Source organism: Chiloscyllium plagiosum, unplaced genomic scaffold, assembly GCF_037043375.1.
Source record: "Chiloscyllium plagiosum isolate Xiang-an unplaced genomic scaffold, Cpla_swu_hap1 HiC_scaffold_47, whole genome shotgun sequence".
NCBI lineage: Eukaryota > Metazoa > Chordata > Chondrichthyes > Orectolobiformes > Hemiscylliidae > Chiloscyllium > Chiloscyllium plagiosum.
This window is the reverse complement of record NW_028270185.1, coordinates 2837312-2862686: the sequence shown is the minus strand read 5'-3', so window position 1 is coordinate 2862686 and position 25375 is coordinate 2837312. Positions and strand designations below refer to the sequence as shown.

Below are 25375 nucleotides of genomic sequence, written 5' to 3'. Positions count from 1 at the left end.
AAAAATTTTCAAAGATAAACTTCTTTCCAAAGAAGAATTATTCTAAAATTCAGCAGGGAGAATAAAAGTGTTATTACTTGCTGCAGGGGTCTTTACCATGAAGAGCACGATTAGATTAGATTAGATTACAATGTTTAACATTTCATTCAAGCATCCTTTAAACATTTCAGAAGTTAGACAGAAGAAAGTCCACCTTGCTAATTAAGCCTATTAATTGTTCTTGTGAATTATGTTGTGTAACATAGGGAGTAGAAATAGCATTAGGCAACCAGCCCATCGAGTCTGCTCTGCCATTCAAACAGAGCACAGCCGATCATGTACTATTACATATTTTTTGCCACAATCTCCATTGTATGAACATGTTTGTTTATTACTAGTAAGTGATACACATTTCATATTTAGGCTGTTTTGGGGCTGAAAAATCTTGATTTGGGAATGCGCATTTTTTTTGCATATGGTACTAAATTAAGTGGGCAACCTTGCTTTGATTTAAATAGCGATTTTTCAAGAATATATCTGTTAATTAAAACATGTTATTGCTATAGATTGAAGGCAAGAGCACCCTCTAGTGTAAGTTCATTATCACTTAGCATTCAAAAAAAGCTAAATCAAAGCCTGTAAAATTAAAGGAACCATAGCAGAACATTCTTAAGTAAGCAAGGTAGGATAGTGTATTGTTTTAAAGCTTGTTTATTTCTTCTGCTTTCTTTCTAAACATTAACTGTGAAAACTAGTTATATTTAAAAAATATAACTAATTATTTATATAAATGCTTTCATTCTGACTGCTTGTCGCTGCTGTAGTCTAGAGAAATTGGCAGCCAACTTGCAGCAAATGACAACCGAACAATGAGATAATGACCAGGTAATTGCTCTCTTTATTAATGCTGTTTGCTCTCGTAGGGAAATATTCATTTCTCAGACACAAAACTTCCCTACGCTGAGATTTACTTGGTTTTTATTTTCTCAAATGTACTGCTCTTAACTAGGATAGATGAAAGAGGGCATTCTTTTTACTACAAAGAATTTCTATTGTCTCTCTTGACTTCACCTTCCTCTGCTTTTTTTTTGCTCCTTCTGCTAACAGAGTCTCTAAGTCATCTTGGTTCCCTCTCTGAGCTCCTTTTGTAAACTTTTGCATAATGTTTTCCATTTATGAGAACTCTTTTAAAATTCATCGTGTTGACTAGGCTTTCAAGCCCCACTCTCACCATTTCAGTGTCTATACATGTGATGTAACTACGAACATATCTCTCTACAAAAGATGAAATTTCATTGATTCTTCTAAAATCCTCCTCTCTCTGTCATTCCCTGACCTTCGTTGAGCACCTTTGAGACAGAACCAATAGTAGGAATTCATTGTTGGGTCAGCTCACTTTAGGAGAAAGTGAGGACTGCAGATGCTGGAGATCAGAGCTGAAAATGTGTTGCTGGAAAAGCGCAGCAGGTCAGGCAGCATCCAAGGAGCAGGAGAATCTTCTTCAGGAAGGTGGGCTCATGCCCGAAACATCGATTCTCCTGCTCCTTGGATGCTGCCTGACCTGCTGCGCTTTTCCAGCAACACATTTTCATCTCAGTATTGGAGTTTGCTTTCTAAAAAAACCCACAAGTCTATAAGTGAAATATAATGGGTTACAAACTCCTTTTTTTGGGTCAAAATATAACGTATTTGTGCATTTTAATCAGTAATAAAAACAATAAATGATTAGCCATAGCCATGATTATTTCAATTCATAGTACATAATAGCAGTATTTTAGTGACTGCTTAACTTTGAGTTTAGGGTTTTATCAGCAGTATTCCAGGGTATGAAGTTGTAGCTGCAATTCTTCACCCAGTTTTTGCTAATTTCACCTGTTAAAGGAGGTTGCCGAAGGGAGATGTGTTTCTCTGCTTGGGCAGGAGCAAAGAAAATGGAGGGCGTTTCATCCAACTCTCTCCTCCTTTCCCTCCTTTCAAAATTAAACAACTCCCTGCTGATCTTTTGCAGTAATTTCTGCTGGAGAAAAATGCATGGCCTGGAAAAACTTAAATAGAACGGTATTGTGGAAAACCTAGAAAATTAATTCTGTATAATAACACCTAACTGGCCTATCAACTTCCTGTAAATTAAATTTGTCTCTAAACTTTTTTTATATTTCTATTTTATTAAAGCTGCATCAATACACAGTAAAGAAGAGGATGTTTTTGCCAGATTCATGCTGTGAAAAGTAGTTGCCTGCTGTTTAATTCTACAGAAGGACATTGCCAAATCAGGAGCTATGGATTGCTACAGTTTCACCGATGAAAGCTCTCTCCAAACCGAAATGCATCTGCCTTTGCTATCAGACAGTGAGTTGCCCATTGCAAGTAATATCCAGAGACAAGAATTCATCCCAGACCCTGATGATATTATTTATGCAGGAATGACAAGTATAGAACTTGATTATAACCTGGAGACTGCAGAAATTCCTGGCGATCCATTTGCTGACAATGTAGATCTATCCCTCTATACTGTAGATAAGGGATGTGACTCCCCAAAGATCCCCAGTGACTCCACGGACACAGATTCTCCACCCGTGTTGCTAGGTACTTGAATGTGCATGCATTTTTTTTAAAGCGCAGCAGTGCTCTTATAACTATTTGCTGCTGGGATAAATTTGTTTTCCTGCTGGTTTAAAATAAATCCCCAGCCAAAATTACTTAGTAACATCCCACTTTTACAATTCCCATAAGATTTTATTAAAATTTGTATTAACATCCCTGATGGCCTCTTTGATAAGACTGCCTCATAACATGTTAGGCTGTTCGGATCCATAATCATTAGTGTTAAGTTAGGTAGAGCAACAGCAGAAGCTACATTTGGCCTCAACCTCCCTGGCTATGAAGGTGAAATTCTTCCAGTGTTCTCAACTTCAGTTTAATAAATCCTATTGATTGGAAAGTAAAATGTGAATCGTGCATGCAGGAAGGATCAAAATGTGCATGTGATTCTCTCCTCACTCAAATAGCTTGATCACTTCCATTGCCTAGTCTCATACACACACAATAATACCAGAGAGCTGCAACTGTATTTCACCATAAGTCAATTCTTTCAGAAGAGCAGAAAAGATTGTTAGGAAATAAAAAGGCTTCTCTAATCTCTGTGTGTTTTCTGAGCAATCTCCCTCTCACACGTTTGGCAGAAGCTACTGAGAAATGGTAGAAACAGCCATTGATCCTGATTTTCCAGAGTTTTCTGCAAAGATTATGACGGGAAATCATATTCTGTAAAGTTTAATTTTATATTTGCTGAATGGTTATCTGTTAGGTATGGATTTATAGCTAAATAGGCGAGTTTGTTCTCTGACTCTGAAAAGAAAAGTGAAAAAGAAGCTCAGGAATACTTGGAAATGTACGTTGCGGTCCTCCATTTTAAAGTACACAAGATGAATTGGATCTGTATGTCTCATTCGCCAGTTTTATTACTTTTCCCACTGGGAAGGCATTCAAACTAACCTAGTCCATGATAAACACACAGTAGTATCTACGACTTAGAAAAAGCAACTTTGTGTGGTATCTACTGTACTGTATTATTTTTCTCTCCTTATTTAGTCTTGCTCAGCCAGACACTCATAATTGTGGCTGTCAGAATTGTAGAGTGGAAATAAAAATTAGTATGATAAGAGGGACTGTTACTCCCAAATATGCAAGTAGACCTTCAGTATAGGTGGGTCAACCTCCTGCCAGGATCCCGCTACCCTGATATTTATTAATTTGTTCTGTTACCTGAATGGTGGTTCTGATTTATGTGTTTTTGTTATAAAAGCAGCTAGCGTGGATGTTGTGATGTAGTTATATTATAGCTACTAGATGCTTCATGGAAATCAGTTTTGTAACAATATAATCAAAACTGTATGCATATGGATTTTGTTTTTATATTTACAATGCCAATGTTTTTGCTATATATACTCTTTTGTTTACCTCTGTGTCTTTTCTAATGGCTAAGATTCAATTCCAGTAGCGGAAGTTAACTTGTGGTACCTCACCTGTCCAATCCTAAATAGTTGTTGTCAGCAGCTTTTGTTCTGGTGAGCATTATATCTGAACCACATTCTGTCCCCTCCTGATGTCTACACAACAGTTTATATTTTCATGGCATATGTACAGTAACATTCCCCAAAGTGCTTCATGGGAGTATAACAAAAAACAGAATTTGATGCCATACACCATTATTTAGGTCAAATGACCAGTCTTGGTCAAAGAGGCAGAGTTTAAGGCAAGTCTTAGGAGAGTGAAGCAGAGGGGTCTGAGAAGGTAACTTCAGAACATAGGGTATAGGCAGCTGAAGACATGTCCTTCAGTTGTGGTATTTAAAATTAGAGATACTCAGGTGACTAGAATTGGAAAGGCAGAGAGAACCCAGAGGGTTGAAAGGCTGAAGGAGGTTACAAAGGTAGGAAAGGGTAAGGCCTCAAAAGGATTCGAGGAAGGGCAATGAGAATTTTAAAATTGAGGCATTTAACTTGGGGCCAGTATAGGTCAGCAAGCAGTGGATTCTGGAACTTCACTGTGAGTTATGGCATAAGCAGCAGGTTATTTGTTATCCTAAAAGTTTAGAGATTGGGAGGCTGGTCAGGAATGTATTAAAATATTCTGTTTCAGCAACAAATGAACTATTGAAAGTTGAAAAATGATACGACGGTTGAATTAGACTGTCTTACTAAACATATCAATGTTGCTTCATGAGAAAGTGATCACATGTTGTAGTGCTGACTAATTTTTCCCTGTTTAGTCAAATATAATACTGGATTGTATCTCCGTGAGTGCTGGGGCATTGTGATAGTACCATCAATGGAAAGCATTCTGAAACCAGTAGAATGTTTGGAAATATTTTGGTAGGTGATTAATGGCTGAGGACTCCAGGGAAATTTTATGTACATTGCTGATTAGAAAGTTGCTTTTTGGAAAGAAAAAGGCATATACCACCCTGACATTGAACTGTATTTGTAATATCACAACATGCTGGAGTTGCAACCTTAAAGAATAATCAGTTCACAACTGGTTTTCTAAATGAGATCATTTTTAAATATAGATGCCCAGCTTCCTTTTGGGGCATTTTGGCAGATAAAATAAACTTTGTAACACAACACACAAATAGCCTGATCAGAAAATTATGCTTGTAACAGACAAGAGCATTTCAATTCTAATGAAGTGATAACATCTGTCATGTCCTTTTCTAGGGATATTGCCTGACAGATACCTACACTGAAAACCACCCAGTGAACCTCCCAGCATCACATTTGAGGCTGTGATGCTATCACTTCAGGTAGAATTGTAAAAGGCAGCTGGTAATCTGAGATCTTGTGTTTAATGTTGGTTTCTTGTGTGCAATGGTCATTTAGACTGACTTAGATTTTCATAAACTGAAAAAGACTGCCCAAATTATGATGGAATAAGGCAAACAATAAGTTGCACTATTTGGAAATTAAGTTTTCACTCTGCCCATTCTTAACAAATGGTTTATAAACAAAGGATGGTTTAATGATATAGAAATAGCAACACAGAAACTGGTCTTCAGTCCAACTCATCTGACTTAAAATCCGAATGTGTGTTTAACAAAAAAAGAACTGAAATATTGCTGGTTTTTCCTATTGACTTTTTTGTTATAGGTATTAGTCCTGTACCTCAAAAAAATAGCCCTGAGAAAAGTGGAGGTAAAAGTGAAGGGAAATATGGAGGGCTGCAGAAGAGAAGGCGTCTCTCCACACGGCATTCTCCGCAGCAAGCATTCCAGGTTAGCACTGCATCCAGTTGTTCTTCCAGTCTGTTGTTTTAGAGTCCTTTTTAAAAAAAACCTGTAACAAGAGGTTTCTAATCTACAGTATATACGACTGAGCTGTTCTTAAAAAAAACCATCAAGCCCAAGAACACAAACCAGTTTTGTCAAAAATAATAAGTTCTGGTTTGTTCAGTAATAGAATATATTAGGGAAATCAGTAGTAATTTAAATGTTAACTCTTAGAGTTGTTTTACATTTATATTGAAATCAATATGAGGCAAAAATAGATAATTCATTTGTTTTTTTTAGGAATGTAGCCAATGCGGAAAGTCATTCAGCAGTGCCAGTGCCCTGAGCAAACACTACCTGACGCATAGTCATGAACGTCGGCATGTCTGCAGGATCTGCAATAAGGCCTTTAAGAGACAGGACCACTTGTGTGTGAACATTATGTAACTCAGGAATTTCTATTATTTTTCACACACAATAGATTTGCTTTGTCCACCTGGAATGAAACTAAATGCCAGATTTAGTTTTATTCATTTCAAGTTGGATGTGAGTTTGATCTGTGGGATTAAATTCCATTCCTCGTGTTCATATAATTAACAGGCTACAATCCTGTAACCGTAATAGTGCCTGTCCAGCAGCATCCCACAAACTACTGCATGAGATAAACAATCACTTAATTTGCATTTACAAGTCTTGGTTGAAGAACGATTATTGACCTGGAAAACAACAAAAAATATTGAAAGGAGTATACCAAAAACCACCCATTTACAAGTCTACGAGGTGCCAGATTTAAAAGTGACATTAACCATAGCCAAAATATTTACTTAATATTTGAGTGGCAGATTCAATAGTAATTTGGAAGAGTTAGTAGAATAAATACTTGAAATGATGAGGAAAGAACAAGGTGTGTGTGACTAATTGGAAAGCTCTTTCAGAGCTGACACAAGCTTGATGGGCCAGATGGTGTCTATCTGTATTGCATCCTTCCATGATTCAAAGTTCAATCTATTGATGTGTGTCAAAATATCAAATTGCCTGGAAGAAAATGTTACTCAGACAGGACTTGATTGTTTAAAAATATTCAGTATTAGTTAAAGTTTGAGAGAATTAAGTGGTAAGCATTTTCTTAAAGTTTATTTTTAAATTATTAGTTTCAAGTTGCTTGATCATGAGCTAAGATTCCAAATTCTCAGTGGAGACCAGACAAATTGATTGCCTTCTATATATACTGATTCCACTGGATGCTAATATGGTTATCACCTGCATATGAGGCTAGCAAAGCATTTAACTTTGGAATCGGTGCTTAGTTTTAGGTAAAATTGAAAGGATCACAGTTCTTGCCCTGGTGGCTATAAGAATTTTGCCTGAGATTTGTTTGATACTTGCTGGTCAGAGATGCTGATGTCACAACTTAACTGGGAAGAGAGCTCTGATAATAGTTCCAGATCATTCCACAAACCAAATGTATAAAATCCCAATTAAACACCAAGATAATCAACTAGTCTAACTGACTGCTATTCAGGATGAAGACAGTTCTGATGAAGTTTTGTCAGAAGCATAAAATAACTATTTATTGTAACACATTTTAACAAATAATGGAGAAAAGATTCCTACTGTATGAGTTAAATTGCGCCCTTTGAAAAACTGCAAATAAGGCACCCACATTCACAGTTAAGGCAGACAGAAGAAATACGGTATAACATGATGTAATGGGAGTAAAAATGTGTAGAAAGGGTAAGCACAGATGAAAAGTGTGCTGGAAAAGCACAACCGGTCAGGCAGCATCTGAGGAGCAGGAGAATTGACGTTTCGAGCATAAGCTGTTCATCAGGAATGAAGAGCTTATGCTTGAAACGTCGACTCTCCTGCTCCTTTATGCTGCCTGATCGGCTGTGCTTTTCCAGCACCACATTCTTTGAATCTGATCTCCAGCGTCTGCAGTCCTCACTTTTTTCAGGGTAAGCACAGTTGGTATCACTCAGTCTCAAATAATAATCTGACTGCATCAAAAAGCAATATTGTCTTACACAGAAAGAAATCAGCATAACTTGATTTTTTTCCAAATTTCAAAACTCTCCTGGTATTTCAGCTATACAGCATTGTCTGACTTCCACTTCGGTTTGAAATGCAAGAAAAAAAATATGATTGCTTACACTTGTAGGTGAGGCCCATAGTTGAAATCTACAAAGAATAAGAATTTTTCAAGAATAGATACTGTAAGGTTTCTCATAGTTGAGCTTGGTGAATAAATGAGGGAGGTGGGTAAGAAACTAAATGCATTTTATGCTAATTTCATCAAAGAATACAAGGAGAAGGAAGATTGAAGTAGGTACATGTGATTGTTCCCAATCATCTGTCAAATTATTATTAATACAGGTCAGTTCTATGAAGAACGATGATGACCTTGCAAAGCAATATCCCATCATTTAGTAAATGTTAGGAGCAAAATGTTATGAGATGAACTTAATGAGGCATTTTATTCTGCATTCTCTCCTTAGATCTGGGCATTTGTTAACACACCAAAAAAATAAACCTTATGTTTGTATGGAACACGGATGCGACAAGAGCTATTGTGACTCCCGGTCTTTGCGACGTCACTATGAGGTTCAGCATGGCTTGTATTGTCAGAGGGAGCCTTTTGCTGACAACAGCTCGAAAGAAGTGGACTCAACAGAGGGTGTGCTGTACCCCCAGACTGGCCAAACTCAGACCCTTCAGTGTGAAGTGGGAGTGGCACAGAGGCCGACAACACAGGTTGAGTCTCTTTCTCAAAGATCTTGTCTGCCTAACCGAGACATGCTGAGGCCCCTAACGAGCAGTGTAAGCCAAAAAATACCTTGTGAAACTGGTGCTACTGGAAGCAAAATTACATTGCACTATCCCACACAAACCCATGCTACAGCAAGTGTGCTTACTAGTCCAAATATTTGTTTGTCAGAGAGGTCAAGCACTGTTAGACAAGCCAAATTTGGCATAATGCAAAGAGAGCATTCTTCTTCTGGTTTAAACTGTAACATAACTGATCCATACAGCAGAGTAAACCCTTCTCACTTTTCTGTAGCAGATCCCAGTGTCTCCTGTGTAGAAAATCTAGATTCTTATCTTTTGGATTCAATGATTCCTGGTAGACCTTCGCAGCCTGCACAATATACTTTGGAATCATCAAGACCAGCAAGTTGGCCACAAGATGTGAACACAAATCATACATTATCAAGAACTGAAACTGGATCCACCAGACAACAACCGAGTCAAGATCTTGTGTGGACCAATAACTTGGCAACTTACAGTGGCAGCAAAGGAAGTTATTCTTATATTGTCCCCAATTCCCAGCCTCCTGAAGAAGTTTCTGCCACTTTTTCAAGTGGTGCTTTGCATAAGCTGGACTCATTTGCCCAAGCCTTTACAAGGCAGAATTTGGATATTCAGTCAAATTCCTCTGTTGCGAAGAATCAGAGTGAAAACTCATCAATGTCTGAATTTGATGCTTGTGGAAATGTCTTCAGACAACTTTTGAGTTACAAAACTAATTTGAATCAGTGGCAAGCCTATCCTGAACAGAAACGTGAAATACTGCAGGAGCAGTACTCTCTGCACCAGCAACATCAACAGCAGATAGCAACTTCACTGTTTACGCAAGTCTACATGGGAGATCAGGAGGCCTCCCCGATGCAAAACCAAGATCAATTTCAAAACCATATGCTCCACCTGATTTCTGATACCCAGTACAATCTGTCTCAATCCCAAAATTCGGTAAGCCAGTCACAAGTGCTAGTTACCCAGTCCCAGCATGTACTTGCCCAGAAAATTCCATCCCAGATCCAGAATAATGGAACCCAATCTCATCATCCCTCAGAACTATTACAAGACTTCCAGCATTCCTTGAGACAGGAAACCACTTCTCCATTTTTACAGTTTCAAGCAACAAAACAGTGCCAACTCTCCAAGAATATTCTCTCTTGCTATCCACAAGAGACAGAATGTACAGACCAGCAGACAGAGACTGGTTTACAGCCTGTGTCAAGGGGAATCTCAGAATGTCACAAGAAATCCAAGAAGAGTCCATTCAAAGGACAATGTCCTCCTCAGTCAATGTGTGAAGAAGTTGTTGTTCAGAATCAGCTTCAGTCACAGTCAGAGCAGTTGGAAGGTTGGTCACTTCCACCCTGTAGCAACAAAAGAGGCAGAATCTCTAATAAAGATGTGTGTGTGAAGCATTACAATATTGCAGGTAAATCCAGTAAGAGTGTTTCAATTTCTCGAAAGGAACGACAGAAATTAGATCCCAATTGCACTGCTCCTCCTAGTCAGGTGGCTATGAACTCCTTTCCTGTTCAGAATTCTTTGACGAGGAGTATGGAAGACTGTCTTCAGAAACCATCTTTTTATGCTAATGTACAGGTAATTACCTTAATTTCCATTTAGGCTTTCCATTTATACATGCCTTTTTTCGCATGTTTAAAAGCACTGACTCTCGCAACAGTACGGTTCTACAGCTGGTTGCGGCTGCCCAGTACCTTGTAACAGTTTTTTGAAGAGAATATTGATAGGCATATTGGTTATGAGATCATCAAATTTGAGCCCATCTTTCTTTCTACATGATGGACAGGAACAGGAATTTAGACTGATATTTCCTCTTCCTAACCCAGGGCAATTGCAGAGCTCCAAATGTAACCCAAGATGAATAGGAACTAGATTTAAGATCTAGTTTAGTACTCATCCCCACTGGAACATTGCATGTTATATTGACACTGGGGGATTTTCTAGCATGTGAGGTGATGTTGACTGTCAACCAGGGGAAAATGCAGTTTGTGGCTGCTTATAGACGCAGTGCTGTTATGAGTATCTCTACAATGCTGATGCACTGAAGGGCACTTCCCACTGTTTCTTCTTCTGCCTGGTATCAATGCAATGCTTTACAACTTTTGGGAGTACACGGGTCTGGGAGTTATATATCCTGGGCAAGAGCAAAAGCTTACAGGCACTGCTGGTGGTGACAAAGTTTGGAATAGGGCATTCTCCATTTTTTTTTTGTGGAAGGGTCAATTGGGCAGCCTTTCTTGGGTGAAGTGTTGTGAATGACACCAGTACAAAAGAAGCATATTGATCCGAACCAAAGAAATGAATAATGATACTGAAAAAACCTGCACAAAAATAAAAGCTGATCTCCCCAGACATGTAGTTTTACAATTGTTGCTGGTGGATGTGTGCCATTATGAATATGCTTTGTTCCAACTTTTAAAGCACACAGCAGCAACTTCCTGCCAGTGGAACAATACATTACAATTCTAGAAGAGCTAGGGCACGTACAAAGGATCCGATAAAAGCAGCTCCAGTTCATGTCCATGAGAAGACTCAAGTTAAGATTTGTAAAATGTAATGGCAAGTAAAGCTGAGCGAACAGAGCCAAACCTGCTCTGAATTCAGACCATGAGTTGAATTGAAAGTCTCTGGCTCTAATCGGATTGTGTTTCTAAAATAAATTCTTAATAACTTCACGGGTTGGAGTCTCTGACTGGGATGGGTAGAAACTAATACTCCGGCCATCCTAAACGGGCATGAGATGACTGGCTTTTGTCTTGTCATCCCTGTCAGACAAGTTGAATATTTTTGTGTGTGTGAAAATTGACAACAAACAGACTCTGTCAGAGCAAACCCACACTGTGTTTTTGCTTAGCATTACATTATAAAATGCTTTCCTTTTTGTTTAAGTCTTAACTTTGGAAAATGTTTCAAAACAGTTTTGAAGCCTTTATGTAGGGAGCCCATTAAAATATTGACATGCTCAGGGGCCTTCCTGTAAATTTTGCCATGTTTTCTGCCATCCGCAGCCCTAAGTTCCAAAAGACTGTTAGCTGCCTGAAAGAAACCATGCAAGGGAACACAGTGTGTTTTGAAGTCAACAAATACAAAAATTGATAAAATACAGAATTCTCAACACACTCCCTGCTGGGTGTAGCATAGCTGCCTCTACATGGGCAGAAATATGTTAATTCTCATCTTTTAGGGACCATAAATAATACCTTGAAATCTTAAATATTTATTTGTATAACATAAAATATCTGAGCAGCATTTAAAGTCCAGCAATGTAAACCTTTTTTTAATCATACATCCTGCATACGTTCCTAAATTTGAAACATTCCAGCCTAAAGAACTTTTATAACTCTTGTTGTCTTGTTTGTAATGAGCTTTGACTTTTCAGGATGAAGATATTTACAGTCTTTCCAGCATACCACAAGAGGCAGATGGATCATCAACAGTGCTGTGGTATGAAATTTTCCTTTAGTAAAAGACATGTAGAAGGGCTGAACATCATCTGATCTTGGTTCCATTGATTTGGGGAAAGGAAGAGTTGAGCACTGTTGAGTAGCGCATACAGGTTTCCACTCATGTCCCTAAATAATAAATTGTTAATTTTACTGTGATCACTCTTGATCTTTTTGATTAAAGGGCAGTTGACTCTCCAGGGACTGTCAAATGTAAAATGGGACACTTGGAAGCAGATCATCGATCTTGTCCTATAGTCAGAAATGTTATGTGGTGAGATTAGAAAATAAAAGGAATGCAGAGAAGGGTGTCAATAATTCAACATGTGTGGGATACATTACTTGCTGCATACACAGGATGTAGCATGTGCCTTCAATGTAGCAACAACACTAAAGGCACTGGTACGGAAAGATCCCAGCGCTATTCCATTTGTACTAATCCTCAGAATTTGTGCAGAAAGCTACAAATTTGACAAACAGAGTGAGAAAATCTAGATCTTAATATAGCAAAAGCAAGGCAACAAAGCATAAATGCTGATTGATTTTTGCATTTCAAACCTTGTATTTGGGGCTTCCAGTGTTAAAGAGTCTTTTTTTTTAACTTGATTTGACTTTATAATCTTCAATCAACAGCAGGGACTTGGTGAGTAGCAGCACTTCCCATAATTTGGATGAAAATGAAGAAAACTTCAGGTGTGAAAGGTGTCAAGGTGTTTTCCATTTTCTAAAAGGACTAAACTGTCACACTTGTCCACAAGAAGGAATGGGAAAACAGCTTTCATTGGAAGATGGTGTTAAGGCACAAAAGGTTAGGAAAATTATATATATTCTACTTTGGAAAGTCACAATGAAGCAAATTACCCTCAGTGCATAAGTGTTGCTGTACATATAAATCTGTGGATCAGTAGCTACTGAAAATACTGAAGTTCTCTTGACTTTAGAAGAGTGCTGCTGCAGCTGTGATTGTGTCACAGAATTACTGTTGAGGAAGCAATGCCTCTTGTCAGTTAGTCACAAGAAACACAATGCATTGATTTAATAGCATAATAGATACTGCATAGAAGCTATGATTGAGAGTTTGACCAAAGGAGAACTTGGTAACAGGAAAAATGTCATGAAAGCTGACCAGGTTATTATTTTATAACCTCAACTGGTTAATCGACTTTTCCCCAACCCTGTACAAAAAAAAATTGTCTTCTGTTACTGGGGTCCACGTCTCCCCTCTAAGAAACATGTGCAGCTGTGAATTTTTTTATTCATGTGTTTGAGTGTGGTTGTCACTGGCTGAGGAATTTTTGACCTGCTCAATTAGAACACTAATTTGAAATATTATGAGTATTGTTAGATATTCGGAGACATGGTAGCAAAATGCATATGTTGCTGGACCGACACTTTAGGGGCGTGGACTAAACTTGAATGTTTGAAAAGCCAATTCAAATCTAACCAAAGATCTGGAAAATTTAAATAGAAAAGTCAGAATAAGAATCCCATGTCTTCTCAATGAGTAATGCTGCCCCTGTATTCGCTAGATTGTGATTTTAAAAAAAAATTCTGGTCTGCTTATGTCCTTTAGGGAAGAAAGTCAGCTGTCTTTACAGAACTGGCCTCTATTTGACCACAGACACACTGCATTGTGATTGACTTTTGCCTACCTTCTTAAATGGGCTAGAAAGCCTCTGAGGGTTGTCAATCATTATTAAAACATCACTGCAGTGGTTCAAGAAAATAGCTAACCAGCACCTCTTGGGTCAGTTAGGGATGGATGTTCTGTGCTGTCCTGCCAGAGGCACCTAAGTCTATATACACACCATCATCATCATCAACTTGGAATATTTTGGTGGGTTATTGCTAAGAAATTTGACAAATACTATTTTGTAATTCTAATTTTAGGTGACTGATAATGGAATTGAGAAAATGGAACATGGTGGATTGTTCTTTCAGTATCTGGAGGATAAACTCAGTGCTCTTCTGCTAAAGAAGCCACTTGAGGAAAATGTGGCAGTGCCGTTAGTGATTCCAGTGTCAGTGCCTGTAAAATCCAAGAAAGATGGCACATCTGTTAAATCTGAAACTTCACCAGTTACACCAAGGAAGTCAGTCACAACAAAATTGACTGATCTATTAGTATCTTCAAATGACAGCTCTGCCCAGGTGAGAATGGTCTTGGCTTGTCTAATTGTTTGGTGCCGTAGTCATACTAATAAATTTGCATGATAACCCAAGCAGCACTTAATGAAAATAGAAGAAGCTGATCATGAGCAGCAAGTTATTGGTTGAAAGGTTCCTTCTGAAATGTAGTCCCTTCTTTGGATCTGTTGAGGGAAGTTCTGCTTTGGTTTCAGTTTGCCAGCATTTATGTTCTTTTTCATCTCTCAGTGACTTGCGATTGTACTATGAAATAGGTGTTTCATCACTGTACAATCCACGGAGACAGGAAGGACTGCAGATGCTGGAAGCCAGAGTCAATAGACGTGAAGCTGGAAAAGCACTGCCTGAAACGTTAACTTTCCTGCTCTTTGGATGCTGTCTGACCTGCTGTGTTTTTCCAGCTTCACATCTATTGACATAGTACAAGTCATAATTTCTCTTCTATTATGAGCCAGTAAATTATGTTGCATTAATGATTTTGTAGTGACGTCGGTCAACATTCAGACAGTGTTGTATTAACATGAATACTTTGGAAATTTATAATTTCAAATGCCTGTTACTTTTTAAAGAATTGTTTGTTGCAGGTCACTGAAACAGGCAAACAAGCAAATGTAAATTGTAGAGGCAATTCCAAAAAGCAACGTAAGAAGCGATCTCGTCCAGACCCTCTCTTTATCCCATCACCGGCATCAAATCAGACTGGGGTGCTGCCAGGGATGGTACTGTATCAGAGCCATATGCGTTCCCCTGTTTGTTTAGCAGATCACCTTCTAGAGAAAAACTTTCAACCTCCGCCATACACACCTCCCCCGATGTTGAGTCCCATCCGTCATGGCTCAGGACTTTACTTCAACAGGATCTGTTCTTTGTCTGGGAGTAAGGCATCACACAATACATACCCTCCTAAAGGAATTCTGGCCAGTGTTGTAGGTAAACATTTTTTTCAGTTATGCCATTATAAAGGTTTTGTTGATCATACATTATTAAGACTTTAGTGTAAACTTAATTTATACAATTTTAATTGAGTTGATTTGATTACGTTTGCTCGCTGAGCTGGAAAGTTCATTTTCAGAGGCTTACTAAAGATGTTATCTAATATGGTGACGAAACATCTGAAAATGAACCTTTCAGCTCTGGGAGCAAACCTACATCCAGAACCTCAACCTGAGCAAATCTTCTCAAAACTCATTAATTTGTTTAAATTCGTGAGGAATGTCTTAAGTGTTAACTATTGTAAAATAGGTGAAAATTAATTTTACATGAAGCGGTCTCAGATATTCCATTAACTCATTGAGAAAAATAAAAACAATCCAAGGTGTTATTTTTGCAAAAAAAAATTACACCTCTTAAATTTATTTTAGAAATGCTATGTGAAAGAGAGTACTGGGGAATGGAATACTTCAGATATCCATGGTCAACTTTAAACATTTCAAGTTGGGTATAGGACAGGTTAAGGATAGCATATAATAATGCCCTCTGTTTTATCACTCAGTTCTTTTAGCTCAACATGAGAACACTCCCTACTGCCCCCGGTGGGACATTATCATTATCCATAATTTATGAGTACCATTTTCTGTTAATTATCAACAGATTGCAAGCAGCTTTGTGCCATGTCGTGTCTCTGGTTTTATATTGATGCTAATTAAGTGTGTTAAATGGAATTAATCTTTGCAGGCTCACTTCAATTCCTACAGAGCTTGGTGAGAAAAAGGACTGAATAGGTCAACATTAAATTGACTGTTCCATCCAAGAAATTACATGATGTTCTGTTTAAGAAGTGAACTAATGTTGCACTGGTAGTGATGGTTCTGGGTGAGGAGGTGGACATTTAATAACATTAGGGCTGAGTCACTTTGTGGCAAGATGGAGGGAACTTTACATCACATTGTAGCTAGCAGAGTACCACAGGGATCAGTGTTGAGGCTACAGTTATTTACAATATGTGTTAATGACTTGGATGAGGAAAGTGAATTTACCTCCCTAACTTTACAGATGATACAAAAGTAGTTGGGAAGGCAAGTAGTGAGGACCCAGTCTACAGCGGGTATAGGCAGATTGAATGAATGGGCAGAAATACTTGACAGATGAAATATAATGTGAGAGGTGTAAGGCTATGTTCTTTGGCATAGTTAAATATTACTTAAATGGGGAAAGACTGCAGAAACAGATATAGGGGTCCCTATGCATGAATAGTATCCATGTTCAGTGGTAATGGGAAAGGCCGATAGACCACAGCTGGAATACTGTAAACAATTTTGTTCCCCTTATCTAAAGATAGATATACTGGCATTAGAAGCAGTCCAGAGATGGTTCACTAGGCTGATTCTGGATTTGGAAAGATTTTCTTATGAGGGGAGGTCGAAAAAGTTTGGCTTGTTCTCATTGGAGAATGAGAGGAGATCTTGTTGAAATAATAAAGGATTCTTAGGGGGCTTGCTAGGACAGGGATGCAGTTTCCATTTGTGGGAGAGTCTAAGCTGTGTAGTTAAGTGCAACAACAGTAAGCTCGATGGGCCAAATGGCATACTTCTGCTTCTACTTGTATGGACTTGATTCTCCCATATTAAAACAAAAATTGCTACAATTGAGCATTTTTTCTAAGGTGTTGCAAGCCAGGAAATTTCCCAATCCAAGCTACCCACCTTGGTAGCAAAAGACTGGGCCCAGCCTTTAGACATTTTTGGATATAAGTAATGAGTACGCACACATCTGTTGATTTTGTTTTTGTGTGTGCAGATTTAAACTTGCTATTATTCTTTAAATAATTCTTTCCTTTACAGATGGTGTAGATGGAATTTGTGGTATCTCTGTGGTTAAAGATGACTCTATAGTCACCATAGAACCGTAAGTTAGTTTTTCAAATTCAGACTATTTTACTAGCATTGACTCTCCAGAACATGGAGGAGAAAGTGAGGTCTGCAGATGCTGGAGATCAAAGTTGAAACTTTATTGCTGGAACAGCACAGCAGGTCAGGCAGCATCCAGGGAACAGGAGATTCGACGTTTCGGGCACAGGCCCTTCTCCAGAACATGGAACTATAAGCTTTATTGTGATTTGTATCTTTGGAGTGAAGACTTTATTTTTTACTTGTTGTTAAACACTAGCAGAGATGTTGTAAAACGTTGACTCCTATCAACAAGTGTTCCAATTTCCATCAGACCTTGATTAGAAAATGTGTTTGTAGATGATGGGTGGGAGGGTTGCATTCAGTGGATGGTCAAGCTCAAAGTGCTTTCCTACCACCTACAGCTCAATTGATCACTAACATGCACTACCCTAATTTACAAAGACAGTTAGCTATTCTATTGCTCATTTATCCAATGTGGGCTTCATTGTAAATGTCAGAATTTACTGCTCATCCTGAATTTCCCTTCAGGAGATTAGATTATGATGCTGAATGATCAGGCTAGGATTAAAAGGACATTGTTTGAAAATTAGGGATGGCTCTCTCAGCAGTGAAATTCGGAAACATTGACGATTTGTATCATGACACACAGGGACAGTACATTCGAAATCAAGCCTCCTATTCCCAGAGTTGAAAATCACACAACACCAGCTTATAGTCCAACAGGTATATTTAGAAGCACTAGCTTTCGGAGCAGTGCTCCTACAGCAAGTTATTGTGGAGAATAAGATTGTAAAACACAGAATTTATAGCAAAAATCTACAGTGTGATGTAACTGAAATTATATATTGAATAATACCCGGATTGTTTGTTAAGTCTCTCATCTTTTAGAATGACCATGTTGGTTTCAGTTCTTTCATATGTAAATCTCAAAACTTGTTTTAAAAGTTACATTCTCGTGCAATTTAACAATTGGTGTCATGTCGGCCCAGATAAGGTTTTGAAGGTGTTAACTCTCTGTGAGGCTGTCTGTGCCACAATGGTCAGACTGATTCTAATCTAAAAAACGGATTTACATGGATTCATGTAGTTTTTGAACAAAGTAAAATGTAATTCTGCAATTGCAAATTCACCCCACAAACTTATATGTGTATGAGAGGGGAAGAGAGAGAAAGAGAGAGAGATGTTTTCTCCTTCACTAGATATTTCTGACCCAGGAAACTCAGAAAATAGGAGCAGGAGTAGGTCCTTCGATCCTTTCAAGTCTGCACCCATGAAATATGATCATGGCTGATCCTCCAGCTCAGTACCCTGGTCCAGCTTTCTCACCATACCCTTTGATCCCTTTAGCCCGAAGAACTATATTTAACTCCTTCACGAAAACGTTTGATATTTTGGCCTCAGTGCTGGCAGAGAGTTCCACAGGATCACCATCCTCTGGGTGAAAATACTTCTCCTCTTAGTCCCAAGTGGTTTACCTCATATTCTTAGATTGTGACCCCTGGTTCTGTGTTCCCCGGTCGTTGAAAACATACTTCCTACATCCTGTCTAGGCCTGTTAGAATTTTTTGGTTTCTATGAGATTCCTCTCCTTATTCTTATAAACTCCTTATTAAAATCCTAACCAATCCAGTCTCTCTCTGTTCGTCACTCCTGCAATCCTAGGAATCAGTCTGGTAAACCTTCATTGCACACCATCCCTGGCTAACATCATTCCTCAGATAAGGAGACCAAAACTATACAGTACTCCAGGGCATCTCACTAAGGCCCTGTACAGTTGCAGCAAAACATCCCTGCTGCTGTACTTGAATCCTTTTGCTACAAAGGCCAACATTCCACTGCCCACCTTTACTGCTTAGATGTTTACTTTCAGCAGCTGATATACAAGGACATCCGGTTGTTGTTGCACCTCTCTCTTTTCTAATCCATCACCATTATGATAACTTGCTTTCCTGTTTGCTACGGAAGTAGATAACTTCACATTTCTCCAAATGATATTTCATCTGACATGCATTTGTCCACTCACTCAACTTGTCCAAATCACACTGAATCATCTTTGTATCCTCCTCATAATTCACCCTTTCACCCAGCTTTGTGCTGTCTACAAATCTGAAGATAGTACATTTAATTCCATCACCTAAATCATTAATATATAACGTGAATAGCTAACTAATCAAGAAATTGTTACTGTGATGAGCACTTCTGAATGCACACAATTGGACCTAGTCGAAAAGCCAACCAGAAGTCTTTCATTGGACAAAAATTGTCCCTAATGAAGCAAGATTATATACACAACTCAGCATGAGTTCCAGTAACTTCCTTTTAAAATGGCAACATAGTCTTCTACATTCCTTGGTTTAAAACAGTATCTTCTCCCATTTTTAAATCGACAGTTCAATAAAAGGCAATCTTTGCAGTGGTAGAAGTTCTGCACTCTTTCCACAAATGGCAACTAATGCTCGATCAGTTTTAAGTCTGAGCTTGATAGTTTTTTGTTAACAATATTAAGGTTATGGGACAAAAATGAATATGCAAAATTAGATGGCAGACCAAATATGATCTCATGGAATGACAGAACAGCCTGAAGGGTTAGGTGGCCTGCTGTGCCTGTGCAACTAAATGGCTAGCAAGTTTATATCAGAGACAGATGCAAATCTGTAAGTCTAGAGTTGCATATCAGTCAGGATGGCAGACTTCCTTTTCAGTAGACATTGACGATGGATTTTTATGAAAGATCAGTGGTTTCCCATTAGCCTATGTTTTTAGAATTAGAATCAGAATCCGTACAGGCCTTTGGAAGCAGGCCTTCAGCCCAACAAGTCCACACTGACCATCTGAACAATATCCCACCCAAACCCATTCCCATTACTCTACATTTATCCCTGACTAAAGCACCTAACTGACATGTCCCTGAACACTATGGGCAATTTGGCATGGCCAATTCACCTAACCTGCACATCTTTGGATTGTGGGCGGAAACCGGAGCACCTGGAGGAAACACGTGCAGACGCTGGGAGAACGTGCAAACTCCACATAGTCACCCGAGGCTGGAATTGAACCCGGGTCCCTGGTGCTTTGAGGCTGCAGTGCTAACCACTGAGCCACCATGCTGCCCCCAATTAATCTTTATTGCAGATTAATTTCATAACTAAGTTTAAAAGGATATGGAAGATATAGACTGTAGGGAAATAGATGGTGACATCTTGCAAAATGTCCGGATTACAGAGGAGGAAGTGCTGGATGTCTTGAAACGGTTAAAAGTGGATAAATCCCCAGGACCTGATCAGGTGTACCCGAGAACTCTGTGGGAAGCTAGAGAAGTGATTGCTGGGCCTCTTGCTGAGATATTTGTATCATTGATGGTCACAGGTGAAGTGCCGGAAGACTGGAGGTTGGCAAATGTGGTGCCACTGTTTAAAAAGGGCGGTAAAGACAAGCCAGGGAACTATAGACCAGTGAGCCTGACCTCGGTGTTGGCAAGTTGTTGGAGGGAATCCTGAGGGATAGGATGTACATGTATTTGGAAAGGCAAGGACTGATTCGGGATAGTCAACATGGCTTTGTGCGTGGAAAATCATGTCTCACAAACTTGAGTGAGTTTTTTGAAGAAGTAACAAAGAGGATTGATGAGGGCAGAGCAGTAGATATGATCTATTTGGACTTCAGTAAGGTGTTTGACAAGGTTCCCCATGGAAGACTGATTAGCAAGGTTAGATCTCATGGAATACAGGGAGAACTAGCCATTTGGAAACAGAACTGGCTCAAAGGGTGGTGGAAAAAGGTTGTTTTTCAGACTGGAGGCCTGTGACCAGTGGAGTGCCACAAGGATCGGTGCTGGGCCCTCTACTTTTTATCATTTACATAAATGATTTGGATGTGAGCATAAGAGGTACAGTTAGTAAGTTTGCAGATGACACCAACATTGGAGGTGTAGTGGACAACGAAGAGGGTTACTTCAGATTATAACAGGATCTGGACCAGACGGGCCAATGGGCTGAGAAGTGGCAGATGGAGTTTAATTCGGATAAATGCGAGATGCTGCATTTTGGGAAAGCAAACCTTAGTAGGACTTATACACTTAATGGTAAGGTCCTAAGGAGTGTTGCTGAACAAAGAGACCTTGGAGTGCAGGTTCATAGCTTCTTGAAAGTGGAGTCGCAGGTAGATAGGATAGTGAAGAAGGCGTTTGGTATGCTTTCCTTTATTGGTCAGAGTATTGAGTACAGGAGTTGATAGGTCATGTTGCGACTGTACAGGACCTTGGTTAGGCCACTGTTGGAATATTGCGTGCAATTCTGGTCTCCTTCCTATCGGAAAGATGTTGTGAAACTTGAAAGGGTTCAGAAAAGATTTACAAGGATGTTGCCAGGGTTGGAGGATTTGAGCTACAGGGAGAGGCTGAACAGGCTGGGGCTGCTTTCCCTGGAGCGTCAGAGGCTGAGGGGTGACCTTATAGAGGCTTACAAAATTATGAGGGGCAAGGATAGGATAAATAGACAAAGTCTTTTCCCTGGGATCGGGGAGTCCAGAACTAGAAGGCATAGGTTTAGGGTGAGAGATGAAAGATATAAAAGAGACCTAAGGGGCAACCTTTTCACGCAGAAGGTGGTACGTGTATGGAATGAGCTGCCAGAGGATGTGGTGGAGGCTGATACAATTGCAACAATTAAAAGGCATTTGGATGGGTATATGAATAGGAAGGGTTTGGAGGGATATGGGCCGGGTGCTGGCAGGTGGGACAAGACTGGGTTGGGATATCTGGTTAGCATGGACGGGTTGGACCGAAGAGTGTTTCCATTCTGTACATCTCTATGCCTCTAACTTCCTCAGCAGCCCTATGGGATTTAAATTTATTTTACTAGATCATTAATTCAGACCTCTGGATCCCTTTAACCTCTGGATAATGGATCTACTGACACAGTCAACATAGTACCACAGCTACTACAATACCCATTAATTGATAGAGGAAAACAATATACTCACCTTAGTAATGAATTCTGAGATTTATTTGCTTGCTTTGGTGTCTCCTCATTGGCAAGCTAGTTGAGGTTAGGATTTTTGTGTATGAAGGATTGAGAGTTCTCCATTCTCTCCAATTGGCCATTTCATTCACTTATGATCCAGCATAATTTTCATTTCATCCTGTGTAACTTGCTTTAGGCATATTAACATTGGAACACGGTTCCAGGCAGAGATTCCGTTATTGCAAGACAAGTCATTACTTGATGATAGCGTTCACCAAGCAGATCTAGTATGGAAACCATGGGATGACATTGAAACTAATAAAATCACTCAGATGAGAGGTAAGTTTGAGATTTCTTTTCTTTTGAAAAATTATTATTTTGTATTTTCTTAAAATTTCTTGAGCTCATCGGGTGATGTGAAGCTAGAGTTCTGGTAGCAGAAGTAAATGTTGTGATCATGCGTTTCAAGCTAGCTGCCTTAATCTGTTTGTCGTGAAATCTCTGCTAGATGTAGTTAGCTTATTTGATATAAATACGAAAATCCTATCCTGTATTGTTGCAGATCAGAAAGTTTTGACTTATAACTGCTATAAATTATTCTTTTGCAAATGAGTAGTCATGTGAGGAACTCAAACTGTGAGTACATGATTTAACAAATTATTTCTGAGAAAAGTTGCATTTTGTGAAAACCTTTCGTCTTGCACTTACCAATACAATTTGTATGAAATAACAATGTATGGGGAAAATTTGATATTCTTATGAATTGTCATGATGAGTATAAGATGAAAAGCTTTGACAAATTTGTTTTAGCAATACTCAAGTTCTTTATTCCCAAACTAAAAACTGAAAATTTGTAAATTTAGGCCAAGGAAAGTCTTATGGAATATTCTTGCAATTTTTAATCATTCAGAGAGTGTGAATTACTCTCATCATAACCACAGTAGAGAATAAAGTGATTTTAAAAAATAAAACTTACTGTTTATTGTTTGTTTTTTACTTATTATTTGTCCATCTGGTTTAAGTCTTGAAATGTGAACTCTGAGTAGCTTTAAAAATCTGCTTTGTTTAAAACTGAATTTTATTCTCTGCCACAAGCCCCCACCCTCAAAATTTTTAAGGCATTTCAATTTTTAAAACAGTGGGCTGAATTTTTATGTTGCTCCCCATTGACAATTTTTTGGTGGGGGAGAATGTAAAATGTGACTGGTTGCAGGAATGGGATGGGTGTGGGAAGGTTCATTTGAAGCCTCTTCATGACCGTCTCCACACAACAGACCAACCGCACTCCCCCAAAATTTCACTTGTGTCCGTTTTGTTTACTAATGTCTACACAAAGGAGACTTGGGGAAGAGTTAGAAAATCAGATCTCGCTCCTGGCCATTATTCAATAGAGGGCGCAAATGTGTTTGTGGATGTTGGACTTAGCATCTTTTGATAGAGGGTGGAGAGGGACGAAACTACAGATGACGCTGTTGCATTTTCTACTCAAATTGCTCAGTTTCTTATGGTGATTTTCTCTAACTTACTTTTCTGCAGTGACAGATCTGTTGAATTTAGCTTGTTCGAGTGTGCTGCCTGGAGGAGGTACCAATTTGGAATTAGCTCTGCATTGTCTACACGACACCCGGGGAGATATTTTGGTAACCAGCCATGTTCATTTCTTTGAAAATGCATAGTGCTTGTTCTGAACCATCATAATTGGAATTTTATTCTTTGCTCTTCACTAACTACCTTTACCATTATTTATCATCACCCTGTTGAAAAGCTTACTTGTATATAGTGGAAATGAGGGTTTTACTTGAAATATAGATAAAGGAGAACCAGAGATGTGTTGGGATTTTTAGAAGGCTTTCAATAAGTCCTACAGAGGACGTTAGTAAACAAAATTTAAGCAGATGGGACTGGGGAGTAAATATTGCTATGGATTATGAATTGCTTCACAAACAGAAAAATGAGTATTCTAAAGATGGCAGGCTGATCGTCATGAGGTACTGTATGGATCAACAGTTGGATGACAGTTGTTCGTAATCTGTACAAATGATTTGGATGTGAGTTTGAAATGTCGTATTTCCAAGTTTTCTGGTGACACAAAACTACATTGTTCAATGTGTGCAGGAGGGTTTTCTGACACAGTATGTAGACAGGCCAATGAGGGGCAATGCCATTTTGGATTTAGTACTGAGGAATGAACCCTGTCATGTGTTAGATTTGGAGGTAGGTGACCATAATTCAATTATGTTTACAATAGCAATGGTCAGGGATAGGTATATACCACAAGGAAAGAGGTAGAATTGGGGGAAAGGCAATTACGATGCGATTAGGCAAGATTTAGGATGCATAGGATGTGGAAGGAAACTGCAGAGGATGGACACTCTTGAAATGTGGAGCTTATTCAAGGAATAGCTACTGCGGGTCCTTGATAAGTATATTCCTACCAGGCAGGGAGGTAGTTGTCGATAGAGGGAGCCATGGTTTACTAAAGAGGTTGAAGCTCTTGTCAAGAAGAAGAGAAAGGCTTCTCTGAGGATGAGGCATGAAGGCTCAGTTAGGGGGCTTGAGAGCTATAAGTTAGCCAGAAAAGATCTGAAGAGAGGGCTAAGAAGAGCTAGGAGGGGACATGAGAAGTTGGATAGGATAGTATCAAGGAAAATTCTAAGCCCTTCTGTAGGTATATCAGGAAAAAAAAAATTAATTGAAGTAAGATTAGGACCAATCAAAGATAGTAGTGAAAAGTGGTGTGTGGAATCTGGGGACATAGGGGAAGTGCTTAATTAATACTTTTCGTCAGTATTCACATTGGAAAAGGGCAATGTTTTGAGAATACGGAGATACAGGCTACAAGATTGGATGGGATTGAGGTTGACAAAGAGGAGTTTTTAGCAATTTTGGAAGATCTGAAAATAGTTAAGACCCCGGGGCCAAATGGGATTTATCTTTGGATTCTCTGGGAAGCCAGGGAAGAGATTGCCGAGCCTTTGGCTTTGATCTTTATGTCATCGTTGTCGACAGGAGTAGTGCCAGAAGACTGGGGGAGAGCAAATGTTGTTCTGTTGTTTAAGAAGGGGAGTCGAGACAACCCTGGTAACTATAGGCCCCAGTGAGCCTTACTTTGGTTGTAGGTAAGGTGTTGGAAAAGTTTATAAAAGATAGTATTTATAATCATGTGGAGAGAAATAGTTGGCTTAGGGACAGTCAACACGGTTTTGTGAAGGGTAGGTCGTGCCTCCCAACCTTTATTGAGTTCTTTGAGAAGGTGACCAAACAGGTGGATGAGGGCAAAGCGGTTGATGAGGTACATATGGACTTCAGTAAGGCGTTTGATAAGGTTCCACGCGGTAGGCTATTGCACAAAATAAGGAGGTTTGGCATTGAAGGTGATTTAGCAGTTTGAATCAGAAATTAGCTAGC

The 25375-nt window shown here is 39.0% G+C and overlaps 1 protein-coding gene across 1 annotated transcript in view; it reads left to right on the top strand.

The window, feature by feature from the left end:
* Positions 1–25375, top strand: part of LOC122542734 (zinc finger protein 541-like) — a 50997-nt gene that overhangs the window by 10322 nt on the left and 15300 nt on the right. Inside the window, exons 4-15 of the mRNA XM_087983924.1 lie at positions 246–317; positions 2235–2565; positions 5628–5752; positions 6047–6189; positions 8245–10144; positions 11946–12010; positions 12643–12817; positions 13900–14160; positions 14742–15087; positions 16938–17001; positions 22164–22306; positions 23504–23607. Coding sequence (XP_087840050.1) covers positions 246–317; positions 2235–2565; positions 5628–5752; positions 6047–6189; positions 8245–10144; positions 11946–12010; positions 12643–12817; positions 13900–14160; positions 14742–15087; positions 16938–17001; positions 22164–22306; positions 23504–23607 — 3729 coding nt within the window. The remainder of the gene's footprint in view (positions 1–245; positions 318–2234; positions 2566–5627; positions 5753–6046; positions 6190–8244; positions 10145–11945; positions 12011–12642; positions 12818–13899; positions 14161–14741; positions 15088–16937; positions 17002–22163; positions 22307–23503; positions 23608–25375) is intronic.